General features: G+C 35.0%; 1 protein-coding gene across 1 annotated transcript in view; it reads left to right on the top strand.

Moving 5' to 3' along the window:
* Positions 1–18,695, top strand: part of MYOF (myoferlin) — a gene marked incomplete at its 3' end in the record, with an annotated part of 49,568 nt that overhangs the window by 27,960 nt on the left and 2,913 nt on the right. The window contains 16 exon segments of the mRNA XM_010164048.1: positions 3–112; positions 1,376–1,479; positions 2,404–2,472; positions 2,572–2,615; positions 3,017–3,099; positions 5,385–5,423; positions 8,153–8,277; positions 8,764–8,880; positions 9,207–9,384; positions 10,033–10,157; positions 10,670–10,776; positions 12,995–13,187; positions 14,214–14,369; positions 15,368–15,499; positions 16,876–17,039; positions 18,513–18,626. Of these exon segments, the coding sequence (XP_010162350.1) occupies positions 3–112; positions 1,376–1,479; positions 2,404–2,472; positions 2,572–2,615; positions 3,017–3,099; positions 5,385–5,423; positions 8,153–8,277; positions 8,764–8,880; positions 9,207–9,384; positions 10,033–10,157; positions 10,670–10,776; positions 12,995–13,187; positions 14,214–14,369; positions 15,368–15,499; positions 16,876–17,039; positions 18,513–18,626 (1,860 nt within the window).

The raw sequence follows: 18,695 nt of genomic DNA, 5'->3' as shown, positions 1-18,695 counted from the left end.
AGAGATAATGAAAGCGATGATGTGGAGAGCAATCTCTTATTACCTGCTGGAATTGCACTTCGATGGGTCACTTTTCTTCTCAAAATCTACAGAGCTGAGGACATTCCGCAAAGTACATAGCTTCTTGCTACTTGTCCATCAGTGTATTTGGCTACCATTTGAAATACTTGTGTTAGCTGTTGAGAAACATTCCTTGAACATAAAACATCTTGAGTGTTTTACATTGTTACTTGAGTCAATAATTCTGTGATGGCTTAAGTAGCCCATTTCAAGTCCTTTGGTAATACTCAGTAAGTCTACTTAATTGTTCTAATGGATAATTTAATGGATTACCCATTAGATTAGTAACGTTCATCTGTGGTTGTGTGTGCCACACAGCTTCTGGTAGTGGGAAAGGGTCATCTTCATTAGCCCTTCTCCAATCACAGAAGTTACATGGAAGTAACTAACATTCAAGTACAGTTGATCTGCAGATAAGCTGGATGTTCTGTGTGTCTAGCTCAAATATACAGTGCATGTGTTAACTTGTTGTCTTCCAATCCCTGCCCACTTCCAAGAGGTTATCAGACAGCTGATTTCCTGCAGTTCTCTTTTCCAAGGCCATTTAAATCCTGGTAGATAAGTAATACTGCTGATGGCCCCTTGCACCTTCCTTTTCCCAGGAATCCATTAATTCTTGTTCATAGGTGCTCATAGCTGCAGCTATTTTGCAATGGTGGAAAGACCACAGGACTGCTGAAATCAGCCAGCCACTGCTGTGATGGCCAAGGCAGTCTGCATTGCCAGCAACCTGCTCCTGAGCGGCCACAGGAAATAAGTAACTAGGAACTGGCTGTATCCCAGAAAACTGTGTGCAGTTTGTGGGCTATAAATTGAACACCTAAGCTTAAATAAACAGCCTTGGAGGGCAGGGGAGCTTGTAAGCAGTTTGACCTTAATTTATTTAGAGAGGTCTTCCGTCAACCTCATATTGCTGAGACAAAGGCTGTTCCTCTCATTATATGTCATATGTGTTTTCTGATAGAATATAAGTGGCTTTTTATCCCTTCTTAGCATAATTTCTCATTTATATCTGTGACTACAGGTACATGTAATGTTTTTTCAAGTACAACTATGCCTCTAAATTCAAGAGCACATCAGCACTCCTTATGGTGATTCAAAAGTTTATATTATTGAAATTGCTCCTAAGCCTAAATTCTCCATTTTTACCAGCAATACTCTTCAGAATTTTGTTTACCAGATTAGACTTCACCCTACCTAGATCTGTAAACTGGTTAATTTTGGTGGGATTGCTGTGGGCAATGTATTATTTAGACAGAATAAAAAAAAAACAAACCACAAAACCATAAACAATTTTTTTTTGACACCTATCCAGTGGATGATGCTTTTGCACAGACTGTCAAGGAAATATTTGGAGGAGAAGCAGACAAGAAAAACCTGGTAGATCCATTTGTGGAAGTTTCTTTTGCTGGGAAAAAGGTAATTTAGTAAATAAGTGAATCTTCGCATTGTAATCATAGTCCTGAGAACAGATTTCCTATGCCAATATACATTTTTAAGTTTACTGAAATTATGGAAATAAAAAACCACCAGCCCTAAAGTTCACTTCAAAAATAAGGACAAACTACGAGGAACAGTACAATGGGTGTAAAGCTGATGACTAATAAAAGGAATGTATGACTAAATGCTAGGAACTGATGCGTGCCAGATGACTCGCCTACCGGTTATTCCTGATTGCTTTTTTGTAACTGATTGTACATATCTTTCTGGGCAGGTTAACAGCATTTCTACCTTTTATTACTAATGTGTTCCTTAGAATACCAAATTTCAAATTTAAGCTGAAGAACAATAGCATAACCTATATTCATTGGTAGCCAATCTTTTCTTTTTTTTTTAAGAAAAAAATGTCAGTCCTTTTTTGTGTTATATAGTCAAGTGGCCACTCCCAGGAGAGGATCTTCAGTAGACATGACTAGCAAATAATACAGGCTCTCCCATAGAGTATATTCTTCACCTACTTTAAAATCTGTGTAAAGCAAGCTGGAATCAAGTCATTCTTTTGTCTCATTTATCTGCTGTGATAAAAGAGATCAGTACTAGTGTGAAAGCATGTTAAACTGAAGCTAGTGGAAATAACAAGCTTTTTCCTGCTGTAGGGTAACTCCAGTATCAGGTTTAAATGCTGTTAAAAATTTTTCTTTTCTCTCCCAATAGTCATTGAAGTTGCATATGCAGATTGGTTTAGCAGTATTTACCAACTGAAAACTAATGCCTCATTGCGTAAACCACTCATCTTACCAAACAGAATGTGATTTATCCTAAATCATAGCTAGTGTATGCTTTTTTGTCTGTTTTATCTTTCAAGTGTTGTATAGTTGATTTCATTTTTTTCATTTTTTGCAGGTTTGCACAAATATAATTGAGAAAAATGCTAATCCAGAGTGGAATCAAATTATTTATCTTCAAATCAAGGTCAGGTTTTTTTTCTTGTTTCTGTAGAAACTCGGCATTAACATTACAGAGGTGAAATAAGTAACAGATTATTTTATTTTAACTGGGTTTTTTTTTCAGTTTCCCTCAATGTGTGAGAAAATAAAACTTGCAGTCGTTGATTGGTGAGTTATGACTTTTAATCAAAATACTAGACAAGGTAAATTATATTAAGTGAAGAAAAGTCTGGTTCTATAGATGTCAGGTATTTTTACAGTCTATGAGAATATTTAAGGAAGTGTTTAAGTATCTTCCTTTACAGTTTCTTTACAAGAGACCTGATTAGTGTAACATGGGAGCGTTGTTAATTTTGTGCAGTGAGCACTGAACACTCTTGCTGTTTAGGTGATAGTGTAGAAGTCAGGTGACTCTTCATGATACAGCCCACTTTTGTATCTAGCCCTTACCATCTGTGTTAGTAATACTAAAACATTCCAGGTGATAGAACATGTGTGTACACTGTCTTGGACTGCATTTAATGACCAGCTTTATATTTAAATAAAATCTTTCATTTTTCTTTTTGTAGGGATCGTCTAACAAAAAATGATGTAGTAGGAACAACATATTTAAGTCTCTCAAAAATTGCATCTTCTGGAGGAGAAGTTGAAGGTAATTGATTGAGCAGTATGTAACTTACTATCTTCTCTTGGGTTATGAGGAACAACAAGGATCAGTGTTCTAAGAAAGTATATTTTCCTATAGTTCCTCAATTCTGTGGCAACAAGATTATCTGTTTCTGTAGTTTTTAAAACAATGCTCCTAGAAAACATACTGTGAGACTTTTCAAAGTAAAGTATTAAAATTTTAGTATTTAAACCACATCATCATGGAAATAGCAGTAACAAATTCAAAATCCAGTGTTCTGTTATATATATATAAAGTTAATATTATAAAAAGTTATATATAAATAAATACATGTAAAGTTATCTATAAAGTTGTGAGTATCTTCCCAAATTCAGAAAATTATGTGATAGCACAGTCTTTCACAAGTAAGATATGTAAATCTACTAAGATACTTAATAAGACATTTAATTTAAAAACCATAAATTTAAGAATTGTTTCAGAATCACTACTTCATTGGGTACTTGTAGACAAGACTTCTTTTGCCACCTTATAAGCATCTCTTCTTTCTTTGGGAAGGAAACCTAAAAGCTGGGGAATGTTCCTGCCTAACTTCCTTAGTAGTTAGCCTACAGGGACTATCTAGAGCCACCTGCTCATTTCCCATATACTACTAGACGGCTTTCCGTTGCTGGGGGAACTTGGGTCAGTCTCTGCTCTGATCAGTAGCAATGCATCCCATTGCATCAGTGCTCCAGATTACTACTTAGTAACCCTTATTTTAATAGCTTCTATGAATGAAGAGTTTAATTGCAATGCTGTAACCACAGACAATTAATTTACATGCTTCAATCAGTTTAGGTGACTGGATTATGTCGTTTTATGTAATTTCATAAAAACTGAAACCCAAAACTAATTGACTGTAAGAAAACAAATTTAGTTAGGCAGGATATGAAGTTCCTAACATGTTGTCCCCATTGGACAATTGCTTTGTAGCAAAAGTCATCTTTACAATATTATAAAAAACATTTCTGTGCCAAAATTCTGGGAAATAAATATAAAATCCCTGTTACATTTATGTTCTAATATAATATTGTGTTTATTGATTATTTCTTTGTGATCTATATCGATAATCTCCTTTTCTTTTTAAAGCAAGATCTTTCATACAATTGGGCCAGCTCCATGACAAGGATTCTGTGTTAATTTGCCAAAAAACCCCATTTTATCTTTTTAATGAACATAATGCGGCATATTAGTTGTCTGTAGGGAATTGTAAAGTTCATGGCTAAACAGGCTAAGATATATTTATCTGACTATCTACACTAGGCTGAAGGACACTGGCTCAAAACCATTTCTACCGTTGCCACAATACGAATCTAAATTACTATTTTTTCTGTTGTGTTTATGAAATCTGTATGATATGACTAGTTTATCCTTAGGTTGGTAGGTATATCAGGAGTCTAAAAATTAGTGGCTCTAATCCTGCAGTGACTTGAACAAGTATTTATCTTACTGGATGGAACTGTATTTTCCGTCACATAACTTCAAGCTTATAACCCAGTCCTCTCAGAAGTACTGCTGTTGAAGTAAGACTTTGTGCAAACATTCTTTTCATCCATCCCACACTTAACCAGAGGCAAAAGAAAGGATTGCAGAAAAAGGCAATGGGAAATCAGAGACAGAAGGGCTGGGCTGTCGGGGAAAATTCAGCTCTGGAGAGATCACTTGTACTACCTACATAAGTGTGTAACTTGAACAGCTGTTGAGTCATAGCTCACTGGTACTTCAAACCCAGGCACTTAGTAACTGAGAAAATTTTACTTGGCTTCTCTCTCTACTGAGGTACTGGCACTGGAATAGCCATTTCCATGTAAAATGACAGATTATTTTCCCTTGAGGTCAATGCTGTGCCTGAAGCCTGTCCTGGCTTCTAAAGGATTGGGAAACTGAACTAGTCTGTGGTCTTCAGTAAATGAAGATATCCTAATGGGCCCTGAAATGTAGTGGTTTTCTTAAATGTTCTTAAAGTTTTTAAATAATTTTTTAAATAAAATTTTGCTTTATGGGAGGAGGTCTATACAAAGCTGAAACAGAACCATCAAAACAATATATTTTGCCAGCTACATGCTTTTTTTTTTCCCTTTGGAATTTGTAAAGGAAGAGAAGAGTAATAACTTCATATTTTTATCAGGAAACAAAATTCTAGCCCACATGAACTTTATTTTTTTCTCAGGCCTTCAACTTTATTTTAAAAGCAGATTGCTTTGTGATGTATTTGTTTTTAAAATGCTACTGTTGCTTGTCATGTAACTTCTTCTCTTTTCATGATATAGAATTTTCATCTTCGGGAACAGGGGCTTCGTCATATGAAGGTTTCTATCTTCATCTGTTACTGATTTTGCTTTCCATTGCCCAAACTGAGAAGTGTTGCCTAAGAAAACTGACTATCTTAAATATGTTTTAATGATTACTTGTTTAAAAGACTTCACCATTATGATTAAAGAGTATAAAACGTAACTGACTGTATAAAACAGTTTTGGCACTGGAACTGGTTTGAAGGTTTTTCTGTTTGACTGGCAGTTCAAGCTGTGTTTTAGAGTTGAGCATGCAGCTGCTTCAGTTATAAAGTGCTCTAACAATGGCTTGCACTTGTTAACTTCGCTATGAGATTGCAACGCTGTTTGCAGCTGCAGAGCCCCGCAGAAGTAAGTAACTGCCTAAAATAAAATAATTAGTGGCTGTTTTGCTTATGCTTAGCTAACTTGTCTGAAAAATGAGATTAGATTCTGTTAAACCCTGGAGACACAGCTTTTTACATAACTGTCTAGGTTGACATCCAGTTTTGAAAGACTTTGTGGTAAATATTTATATAGTGAGAAATACGTACAACTGGAGTATTTCATCCATACAAATACATCATTTACTATCTTTCTTTCTTAATAAAGTAACATTAAGTTAAAGTCTGAAATAAATTTTCAGAATCCCTTTCTGTAAGACATGATCATCCAACTTCTAAGTGTACACAATTGAATTTTAAATGTAAACTAATACAAAAAATATTCTTTTTATTCCAGGTTTAGGAGGGGTTTTTTGTTTGTTGTTTTGTTCTGTTCTAAAATTTATATTCTGTTTAATTTATAAGCATCAGTAAGCAGTGAATATTAATTCAACACAGATCTGTGTCTTAAATCTAGTCATACTGAGATCTGATGTGAGCAGTTCAGTGTTAGAATTTTTTAAAAATTGGATGGTATCCCAACAAGAGTCTGAATTCTTTTGCATTCAAATTTTGATCCATTTCTCGTTGAGATGTAAGGATCTAAAAATATGCAAACACAAAACAGAGAACTGTAAATCTTTATTTTATATTCTGCAGATTTTATGTGACTTTGTGTTGACAGGAAATTACATCAAGACATCACAATCATTTTTATTATCCGTTTGCATCACTCAGTAGTCACAGCGGCAAAGTCATAGAAGGCGCAACCTTTTATTTTCACTTCTTATCACAGACGTCCTTTCCTGTGATAAATGCATCCTTCTTTGTGCCGCAGATCACTCCAAGTGATAACTGTTTAGAACTGATTCTTGTCTTTTTTTTTATACCAGGATCATTTGTTCAAAGACAAAAGCTAGCATACAGGAAGGAAAAGAATACAGAATCTTTCCTGTTTGCTCAAGACTACGCAGTATTTTTCTGCATGTGTGTTGCTCACCTTGTTCTAATTCTCTTTGAACTACTCATCAAATTTGTCAATCGATAGCCTTGGTATGTGGTTGTTACTGAAAGAACAATTAACTCCCTTAAGTATAGATTTTCATTCTTTCTAAAAAAAGCTTTTTGGAGTCCCATTCATCTAATAAATTTGCAAGCATGAATGCAAATCCAAAATAGAACAGTAGTAATACAGCTAAGGCTTTCCTATATATATTTTTCTGCTAAAAACCAGAACACTGTTCAAAAATACAAAATTATGACAGAAAGCATTAGCAATGGAAATACCTTCTGATTCTTAGGTATCTTAAATATCTGAAAATAAACAATAGCTTTGGTGTACAGTTTCCATGTATACACAAACTATATAACGTGGAGTATACAGCTAGAAACCTGTAGGCACCCATCTTAGCTCAGGCCTCTTAAAAGTGTTTTTGCCCTCCCAGCCTTAGCCTCTCTTGCTTCCCCAGTCTATGTTCAAACTCTGGCTCTTGTAGGTGAGTCTGATCATACTTTCTGCTTTCTTGGCCCAGATTATTTTGGAGACAAATGACTTTCCTAAAGTCTCCTGGAGAGTCTCTGCCTTCCACCCATAAAGTTGTAGGACTTCCTGAGGCGCGAACAGCTCTAGTACTGTAAAATGCTTCTGTGGAGTGTACATTATGTAGCTATTAAAACTGACAAAAATATCTAAATCCTTATGATATTTTTTGCTAGATTAAGACATTTTTGGAAATTCCAATAGTCATGGAATAAGAATAGCATACCAATTAGGGTTTATCAGTTTTGTTTGAATTTTAGCTTACTGAAAAGGGAGCTTGTGAGAAACAATGCACTGTAGGAGTTATGATTATCGTTTGCAGTAGTCTGTGTGTTACCCTGAAATATAACAACAGAAAAAATATTTAAAAATCAGAATAGTAGGTTTAACTATGCCAAACAGTAGGGTTTTTTCTGCTGAGGTGTGCATCTTTTTTGTAGCTGTTTAGCAAGAACAGCAAGAACCTATGCATTTAAATGATTGCAAATGTTGTTTTACTCAGTTTCATTTATTTCTAGAAAATATGTTCTCTGCTAACCAAAGAGTGTATTACTCTTTCATACAAATGAAACCTGATAATTTGGAGTGGAGTAGTTCTGTTTATTCTGTGAGTTTTTTACTGCATGAAGTAGTATCTAGTAAGTACTGTAAAATGGAGGAACAAGCACAGTCACCGGTATAATTACTTGAAATTCAAGTATACCCAGAGAATAAAGTGGTTTTACTAATAACTAATACCTAACTAATACCTAACATTTGTTCTACTGGGTTTGATAGTAATGTTAATTGTTTTTCTGGCTCTGAATGATAATTAACAAAGATATAATGGTACTATTTTCTGTTAGTAAACACTGGAGAAACTGACGTTGGATTTTTACCAACATTTGGGCCCTGTTACCTAAACTTTTATGGAAGTCCAAGAGAATACACTGGATTCCCAGACCCATATGATGAATTAAACTTCGGAAAGGTCAGTTTCGTTACTCATTGTTCTGAATAAAAGGATTAACCCCTATTGTTTTCAGTCAATTAATGGATTCATTTTAATGGGGTTTTTGTTTGTTTGTTTCATATTACACTGCCTGTGGTGTTTCTTTTTGAATAATATTTTATATTTATGATAAATAAGGAAGTATGATAGTGTTTTCCATTCTTACTTGGTTTTGTTTTAAAGGTGGTTTTGAAGAAGCAGCAGTGTTTTGGATGATTTTCACCTTCTGTATCTCTGCAGGCATTTGTATTTTTTCTTCTCTTGTTTTTGTAAATATATATTTTTCACTTCTAGTATTAATTAAAGCTAACTGCTTTATTTCAAATTCTCAAATATGTACATACATGCCTCTGCAGAAGTTTTGAGAACACTTCAGTGAAGCCAGAATCATGTACAGCTAAAGAAAGAGTATGCTAGTTTAGGAGAAATATATTAAATTGGATTCAATGTGTGTTTATGTTACAGGGAGAAGGAGTTGCTTACAGAGGGAGAATTCTGGTTGAACTATCTACAATACTTGAAAGCAAACCTGTTAGTAAAAAGTTAGAGATGATTCCTAATGATGACTTGCTGGTTGTTGAGGTAAATCCTTGTTTTATTGTCAGTGTTGGTAATGAAGATGTGCCTTGGCTGGTTATTTTTGAAGAACAATCTAACTTTCTAAAATTGAAACAATTGATGGTGTGGCTACAAAAATGTCATACCCCGGTAGCATGAAATGTTAATTTGAAACATTTTTATAATCTAAAGGACACTAATTTATTATACACGTTACATATTTTTGGTTGCTTCTTAGAAACTGGTGAAAATATTAAAATTATTTCCATTAAGGAATTGCTATTGTTTTCTATAACTGTGGATCCTGTTTTACAAATATTGAAATATAACTAAAATGGTTGTTCTTGTAGAAATACCAGCGCAGACGGAAGTTCTGCTTGGCTGCTGTGTTTCATTCTGCTACCATGCTGCAAGACACTGGTGAGCCTATCCAGTTTGAAGTCAGCATTGGTAACTATGGCAACAAGTTTGATACCACCTGTAAACCTTTGGCATCCACAACTCAGTACAGTCGTGCTGTTTTTGATGGTAAGGATGCTGCTGGCGTGGGGATAAAATAATGTAAAATTCTCTTTTTGAGGTGGTATTTTATAGCTTTGGAAAGACAGCCCTAACTGCACTAAAAACTTAGTTGAAAACATGACAGAAAAGATCATGTGGCTCTTCACAGCTTTTGAGCTGAAGTTATATTTATGGAATACATGCTGCAAAGCCTACTGAGGTTATTAAAGAAATTTTCACATAATTCAGTGAAATCATTTGACCATGTACTAGATATGCACAGGAAAACTAGCAAGAAAAAAAAATCACATTTTTAATAGGTATCTAAAAATAGGGGTTAAATAGGGAAAATACTCTTTGAACATTCTGATTTAGAATAAAATCAAAACTTGTTTTTAAACCAAGTGTCTGGCAGCCTAGAAGAAAACAACCTAACTAGATTACAGGAAAATATATTTTGGCTATAACTTTTTTAATTAACTGCAAACAGCAGGAGCTCTTTTTTTCTGTGTATCAAAAGAAGTAATCAGATTTACTCTGGAAAATAATTACTTGAATATTTTATTTCAGAGATACACTTATATTAATGTGCTATCTACATTGGTAAGTTATGGGAAAGAATGTATATATTCCTGTCATGAATTCTAACGCTGACATACAAATGTTTCACACCAGGTAATTATTATTACTACTTGCCATGGGCAAACACAAAACCAGTTGTAACGCTGACTTCCTTTTGGGAGGACATAAGTCACAGATTAGACCCTGTGAATGTAATCCTAAACATGACTGAAAGACTGGTAAGACACTTAAGATCTTTCTTTTGCTGATATGCTTTTCATTTTTACTTTTTTTCATTTAAAGGTGTAATCAAAAAGTGACATTTTGAGAAAACTGCAGAACAGTTTTCTGACACTTTTCCCTCCTTTTTTCCTTTTAAAATTTGAAAATAGCTTAGTGTCACAAATGGTACTGCTAATCATAGGTCTGTATTCTAGCAAGGCCCAACACACTCCTGCTTCAATCTGCAGGGCATTCCTACAGGAAGGAAGAGTCTTCAGGAATGTTAAGTCTGTAGAACCGTTACTTGTCTATCTGTTATTAGTTAGGTGCATTATCAGGTATTTTTAAATACAGTGAGAAATAACGTAGGAATAGTCCTGTTAGATATGAATAAGGTTTGACCATCTGACTCTTTTTTGGTTTGGGCTTTATACAAACAAATTAAAGATTAAAGTCTTGAAACTCATATTGACCATAATACCACAATGGAATTTTATAAGTGCAAATCATTTTCTTTTAAATTCCTCAGCAATCCAACTTAGCCACCTTAAAATCAGGAATGCAGGCTAAAATTTCTGAAAACCGATTAGCTGAGATGTGGTTGAAGCTGATTGATGAACTTACAGAAGATATAAGGTAAAAGTACCTTTTTAATCTCTTAGGTTATCATTCTAGACCTGTTCAGAATCTTCACTATTGCCTTTACTAAGTCAGAAAACAAATTCTAAGGACTGTAAAACTGATTACCACTATGAAATGACCTGAGAACTGGAATTCCAAAAGTCTCTGAAAGTAATAAAACAGCATGGATATTGACAATGAAGTCATCCATCTAGTTTTGTAATCCTTTATCTTAGTCACTGGCAGTAATAAAACAGGATCTCTTGAAAAAAATCTAAGACAGGACTGTTCTGAAAATGTGAAATTGTGGATCTCTGCTGCCCTTCTACCATCTTGCCTGCTTTAGAATTCCTCATGTACCGTTTGTTTACCCATGTTTCAATGTTATTTCTGAAACTGAAGAAGGGAGAAATTCTGCGATTTACTGGTAAGCCCAGAATAAAATTTTTTAAAAAGCTATTTAGAGCTTAAGGGCCATAAAGATGATATTTCTGAACAAGCCTTTAGTCAACATGTCTGTAGGTATAGGAGTGTTCAGAGAAGGCAATAGGAATCAGCACATAAGTAAATAGAGAGGAAGGAATTGTATGAGAAAGAGACATGAATAGAGGGAGACATTGAGGTGGGAAGAGACGCTTGAAAAACATTAAACAAGTGGGTGATGCAACAGCACAGGAACAGGAAAGAGCAAATGAGAGAACAGTTATTATCCATTAGAGGAAATTACAGAGAACATGAAGTGAGAGAACAAATTCATCAAGTTGTAGAGCCAATATAAAAGTGAACAGAGGAAGAAGCAAACAGTGGGGATCAGTATATACTAGAAAAGAATTATATGATAGAAAGCTTATGTCAAAATATAAACTAGTAACCTCATAGAATACCTGCTGTGATCGGGAAGAATACAGGGAGAAAGAACTGACTTGGGAAGCAAAACGTGAAGGGCAAAGTATTGTCACATGGAGCCATCTAGTGAGTGTAGGAACTTCAGGGTTTATGTCAGTTATGTCAACCCATCCTCCTGACACACATCTGCACTGTTATGAATTCAGTCCATTATTTTATGAAATATCTTATCACTCAACAGTTATGGAGCAATAGCACCTAGATATATCAGCCAGATGAGCTTCCTGCTGTTCATGGGATACAATGCTCTTTATGTTTTTTTCAGCAAACTCTTGAAACCTGTGTCAAAGACATAATTCCCTGTGTTGAAGTCATAGAACAATTTTCCTTGCCATGCTGAAGTTTAAATGAGTTAGGAATTTGAGAGAGTTTTCAGTGCAGTATTTAAACCTAAAATGAGGTGGCTTTCTGGAAGTTCTGATCGGGTATATTTGATTCCTGTGTAAGTACTTGCACTCAGGGCAGGCAGCATTTGCATTCAGATTAGTAGAGCTAACTGCAGTGGAAGGCACAATAGTCAGTATCAAGGTTTTGCAGAATCAAAGCCCTTAAAAGTGCGTGGCTTGTCATTAAAAAAAGGTCAGAGAAGAGTTAGTCTTTTCAAACTTGGCAGTAGAATTTTTTTTTTTTATTTTTTTCAAAAAGTATCACGTTAACAGCCTCTTAATTCTGTTAAAGGGATATAGTAACTGATCCTTGAAAACCTGCCTTTTTCTCAAACCACCCCCAACTCAAAAAGGCTGTTTTTCTGGGTTCTACTGTGATGGTACAGGATTTTCTGGTTTCATTGAATAGATACTCTGCCCTCTGGTGACTCAGAAGTTCTGTGCCATGGAATTATTTTGGAGTTCTTCCATGTTTTGATGCCAGAGATTTAGATAACTCTAGTCATAGTCACAAGCTGTATTTGTATATTGAGATTCTGAGAATTTACTGTTTCCAGTGAAGGAAAGGAACCTACTCTTGGTCTGAAAGCACTGATTTCATCTTAGAGATGTACATTTTGAGACAATAATTTTCTAATTTGAATATACAAGGAAATGGATTTTGCTTCATTTGGTTGGCAGCAATTACATTAAAGCATACACCTGGAGCTGTTCTACATTAGTGCTTGTTATGGAAGCGCAGCCGTTCCCTTGCTTACTGTAAACACGCTGGCAGGTGGAAATCTCTGCAGAAAGAGATGCTATAGCACTGTTCTGGTGGTTTTCAATCACAGGAACTAACAACACTCAATCTGTTGCCACTGTATGCATGTCTGTATTTAGTGTGTAGCTAAATAAAATCCACTTAGATTACTAACGATAATAAATATTCTTTTTTTCAGTAAACCATTTCCCCTCATAGAAGGCAAATCTAATATTACAGTCCTTGACACTCAGATAGAAAAACTGCGCCTCAAGTCTCTCAAACAGATTGGAGAAGCAGCAGCAAGGATGAGAAATGAAGCTACTGATTTGAAAGCCACTCTGACAGAAATTGAGGACTGGTTGGATAAATTACTGCAACTGAGTGAAGAGGTTAGTACTACACAATACCAGTGATTCAGTTAGTTTAGAAATAGCTGTCTAACACAAACTGGTGTGGTGTTCACTGCTGATCAATATCTACTCTTCTTAGAATGAACAGTAATTTAAGATGCTATGAAAGTAAACATGTTCCCCTCTGTAATTAGGATTTACTTAAATATGATATTCTAGTGTGTTAGCTGTCTTCACTGAGAACATGTGTTGGGAAATAACCACTCTGTGATTTGTAGAATAGACTCTATTCTGTTTGAAGTGACAGTATTTTGTCCTTTCTTTTATTCCAGAATTGTAAATCACATTGCTGGTTCAGGGACTGCAGGATATATGTTGTACTTCCACAGCTTGTTAGCCATAGTAATCAACTAACACAGTTAAATCTGTTTGTTTCTGCATTTCAGCAACATCTCAAGTTTTCATCTCTTTTATCTCATAACTGGTTTTCAAAACACTGTAGAAATGTTTTAATTTTTGTCACCTCAGCTTTGAAAAGTTACTGATTTTTTTAAAAGAGCTGTTAATTTGGCAGACATGCAGCTAGCATACAAAGGTGTGCACAAAGCTGCAAAAAGATAGTAGCCTGCTTCTGTCTTCTGCTAGAAGTCTTATGGTGAGCCACCCTTAACGTGGAAGCATTACAAGCACTTAAATATGTAGCAGGTCAATCCAAAGCATTTGCATTTGGGATCAGTCACTATAGTTGCCATAAAGGAATTGAGATACAAAACGTCTCTAGAAAAATTTGCAAAAGATATAGGCACTGTTTTTTTAATAAAACTTATGTGCTTTCCAGCAATCTCGATGGTATTTTAATAATTGTTTCAGAACTATATATTGCGTTACTTGCAAAGTAAAACAATTTCCTCTATTTATCATAAAATACATGTTAATCATTGATTCTAAAGGATAAATCCTTTGACATAAATCCCGATTTATGTTTCTGTTGTCTAAGCATTAGATTAGTTTAGCATTCTATTAATTACTCTTCTTAACTTTCTTTTCCCCACAAATAATCCACAGCCACAAAACAGTATGCCCGATGTGATCATATGGATGATCCGAGGGGAGAAAAGACTGGCTTATGCTCGTGTTCCTGCACACCAAGTGCTGTATTCCACAACAAGCCCCGAATCATCTGGTAAATATTGTGGAAAGACACAAACAATCTTCCTAAAGGTACTTTTTATTTTTCCCCCTCCCCTTAAAAAATAACTTGAACTCCCTAAACCCTGATACATTCTGACATGAGCTTGAAATGTGCAAATTATGAACAATGAGGTGGCAAAACTCAGGACAGATTAAAAGCCAAACTGCATAGAACTTCTTCAAAATATCACAGAAGTTGTAATGTAAAGTTCATTGTAAGCCAGTTAGAATGAGCATCAGCCCCTAACTCTGAGGCTTTTCTGAAAGAGCTGAAAATTGTGATAGGACTTTTAAAGCGCTACTAGGGTTGGTGTTTTGGGGTTGGACATGGAGACTTTCAGAGGGAATAATTAGTGTAAGTCAGAGAAGTTCCAAAAACCTATTCAAAGATTTGGATGTTTTTTTGCAAGTAATACAGAGCATGTCTACAGCCAGAAGTTCCCTAGCATGTCTCTCTGCATTGAGTCTTGCTCTTGAATAGGAATGCCTTTTTCCATTTAAGTTTATATTGTCTTTATTTGAAATAACCAGAAAAAGGCAATCTGACTGTACAACAATAGCATTTACAGTTTGTCACTGTACTAGCAGCTATATTGATTGATGCTTCAATGCAGACAAGCTTGTTTTTATGCAAGTCTCCTTATCATGCTTCTACATTTAGTGAACCATTCTGACTAACCTCTATATTTGCAGACTCCTGATGAGAAATAGTAACATCAACATTGAATTTTTAACTTATTGTCATAATTAAAATTTCATTGCTGGATGAAATTTGGGAGAGAATATACATGAACAGGGATGATATTACTGTTACTGTGGTTGGTTTTTACATGCCCTAGGCAGGTGCCATTTAAATAATGTTCCTTCCTGAACTATTTCTTACTGTTGTTTGAGGAAATGCAGTACAGGAAGAGATAAATAAATCATGTATTATCAGTCATATCTCTGTGTTATTGTATATATTTTACTGAAAGCTACAATACCTGCATAACAGAACAAAGAATAATTTTTTTCTGTTCATGTGCCAGTACCCACAGGATAAGACGAAGGACGTCAAAATGCCTGTGGAGCTGCGAATTAACATTTGGCTTGGGCTGAGTGCAGTTGAAAAGAAGTTTAATAGCTTTGCAGAGGGAACGTTCAGTGTTTTTGCAGAAATGGTATGTTCATCAGTGCTTTCTTTAAACTTGGACATGAGTATAAGGAATTCAATGAAATTCGAGCTTTTCTGGTTTGCTTTTTTTTTTGCATGCCAGGCAGAAAGGGAGAGTAGTATTCATTATACTGAAACAAGTAGACTCCATTCAAGGCAATTAATGGTCAGGTCCATTGTGCCTACCAGATGAACTTCAGCAGACTAGATTCTGAGCTGGTCAATCAGGTAAAAATCTGGTTAACTCCAGTGATTTCAAAGACATTTATTTTAGATTTTTATCAGTGTAATTTAAGATTGGGATCTAGACCATTATGTTTTGGTGTGTGAATAACCCTTTTGTTTTAATTGCTTCTTCACTTCTACAAATGGTACTTGGATACAAGTGGTTTTGCTTAATAATGGTTCTTTTGTAGCAGCAGATTTACTGTTACAGGAAAAACTGGTCAAAACCAGTAGATTTTGCTGACAAAAGGCTCTAATATGATAATATTTCAGTGGTAAGAGTTAACAAATTTGGACTAAAAATGCTTAAAATAGTCTCACAGCATAAAATAGAGATTTTGAATTATAATAGTAAGCTGCAGGTGTCTTTTATATGCCCCATTAGCTAACGGTGCATATAAACCAATATCAATATAATATAGCTAATGAAACATGACAGTTTTAGAGGCTTATGTCACCATTGCAGCTATGCTTAAATATTTATTAGTGCTGTAGTAAGTCACTTAAAATAGTCAAAGGATGGTCAAAGCCATTATTTAAGTATAGAATTTATTAATTTTTTGTTCTTCATACAGCAGTCCAACAATTTTACAGGAATAGGAGCAGAACACTCAAGACCATCATAAACTACAAATAATCCCATTAGCGTAAAGGGAAATACACTATATAAACTGGGCTGACATCAGAATCATGCCCCTGGTGGGCTTCTATGATAAGACTGTAATTCAGTTTTACATGTTACAAAATGAGAGATCATAAATAGGAGGAGATTTGAGATGGAAAAGAATGAGAGGATCGTGCATTTATGGAACAGAAGAAACTTCTTTGAATAATGAAGTGGAATTTTATTTAACAAAGCTTTAATTTGGAGGAAGTTTGACTGTAGTCACAGAGAGGCATTCAATTGAGAAGATGATAGTGTAGTATAGCAGTGGAATAACTGTTTACCAGGCAGCATAGAAGAAAATGAAAGAAACAAATTGATGATGACATTGCAGAGTAATGTGGGAAGGGAGTACTTCATTTCAGAGAATGGAAACATTAGAGTAGAATGTTTCAGTTGTAACAGTTACATAAATCTCCACCCCCCGCTACTTCTCATTAAAACTTTTCATTATTCCTAAAGTACTAATTTTTTTTTTCTTTCTTCTCAAACAGTATGAAAATCAGGCTCTTCTTTTTGGAAAGTGGGGTACCTCAGGACTTGTTGGTCGCCACAAGTTTTCTGATGTCACGGGAAAAATCAAACTGAAAAGAGAGTACTTCCTACCCCCAAAGGGCTGGGAGTGGGAAGGAGAATGGATGGTTGATCCTGAAAGAAGGTCAGATTTTTTGTTTTATTTTATGCAGGTGGAAATAAAAGAGTTAATCTCAGAGTGTAGAGTAAAAGCTTGTCTCTGTTTTCTTGGCTGAGAAAGAGATTTTAAGCTGAACTTTCTAGGATAGCAAAAGCCAGCCAATAGCCAAAGCTAGTTAATAACACTGAAATAAACATCACCTTTTAAAAAGTAAAATAAAACATACAACAGAAAGAGTGCATCCATTTCCTAGGAACCAGTTTATGGTTTATAAGTGCTCATGTGGTGATGGGTGTATTGCTTATATAATTCATAACAATATAAAAACATAATTAGAATAATACTATAATTCATGAGGTGTCAATCCTCCCCCAGCTCTAGCAGGTTCAGTTTTGCTCTGTCAGAGGTTTTCACCTCCTGAGTTGTGCCAGTTCAGCTATTTGTGTTGCCAGACGTTAAACCAGACCGGGTAAATTACTTGTTTCACAAACAAAAGCCAGTAGGAGAAAGAGATTATTTTCTTTTTTCTTAAAAGAAAAGGTTCAGCACATTTAAAATTTTTGTGTTTTGATGGTAAAAAAAAATACAGAACTGTTGCTATCAAAAAACTGTGCAGGAAAATATGTGCTATTACTTGATCCATTTTAAAATCGTGTCAGTTTATAGATATTAATGGATGGTCTTATTTTCATATTAAATTAATAGTTTTTATTTCAGTTAATAGTCTGAAATGAAGGAAATCAATAATAGACATAGAGATATTTTCTCAGATAATGGAAAAAAGAAAAATCCCTACTGTTAAAATGCACAAGCATGTTTACGCCCTGCATCTGCTCTTATGGGAAAATAACCTGCGTGGCTTTATGTGACCAGTAGATGGCATTTTAGAACAGACTTTAGTGCTTTCTGATGCAGTTAATCACAAGTGGAAATCAAGGCGACTTCGTCTGATTTAATGTTCTCTTATTTCTTTTATTTGCAAGTTAGAAAAATATTAGCCAATTGATTCCTTACCTTGTGAATAGAATAAAGGGGAACAGAATTAAGTACATATTGCCAGATATATATACGGATATATGCCAGACATATATATATATATTTTAGTGCATAGCTAGATATATAAAAAATAGAGGTGCAAATAACTGTCATGTGCAGTTTGGGTTTTCCTACATTTAAATATAGGATGTTTTTTTCTTTTTCCCAGAGGAAGTGTTGAAAGCAGATCCTGAATAACACAGCAGTTAAAACACTCCTGCTAGTCAGTCATTCTTATCAGTAGTGTTCCTCTTATTGCTTACTACTACTGGAGTTGCTTCAGTTTTAGGAAGACATTCTAAGAAAATAAGCAGCCCTCATATGGATTGAAGGCTACACTGTATTAATAAATAGAACTTCACAAAGATGGACAATCCAGAATTCTGTACCTTGTTTCTATATATTCTCTGTAGCTAACTAAAGTATTTTTGGTTTAGTATTGTATTGCCTTTGAACTTGCAGTTTGTTGACTGAAGCTGATGCTGGTCATACTGAGTTTACTGATGAAGTATATGAAAATGAAAGTCGCTATCCTGGAGGGGAATGGAAAGCAGCTGAAGAGAGTTACACAGATGTGGTGAGACTTATATTTTTCACTGGATAAGTAAAGGTTTAAGCAAAGGAGTTCTAGGATTTGCTGCACAG

Source organism: Antrostomus carolinensis, unplaced genomic scaffold, assembly GCF_000700745.2.
Source record: "Antrostomus carolinensis isolate BGI_N321 unplaced genomic scaffold, ASM70074v2 scaffold16013, whole genome shotgun sequence".
In the NCBI taxonomy this organism is placed as follows: Eukaryota; Metazoa; Chordata; class Aves; order Caprimulgiformes; family Caprimulgidae; genus Antrostomus; species Antrostomus carolinensis.
This window is presented reverse-complemented; position numbering and strand designations above follow the sequence as displayed.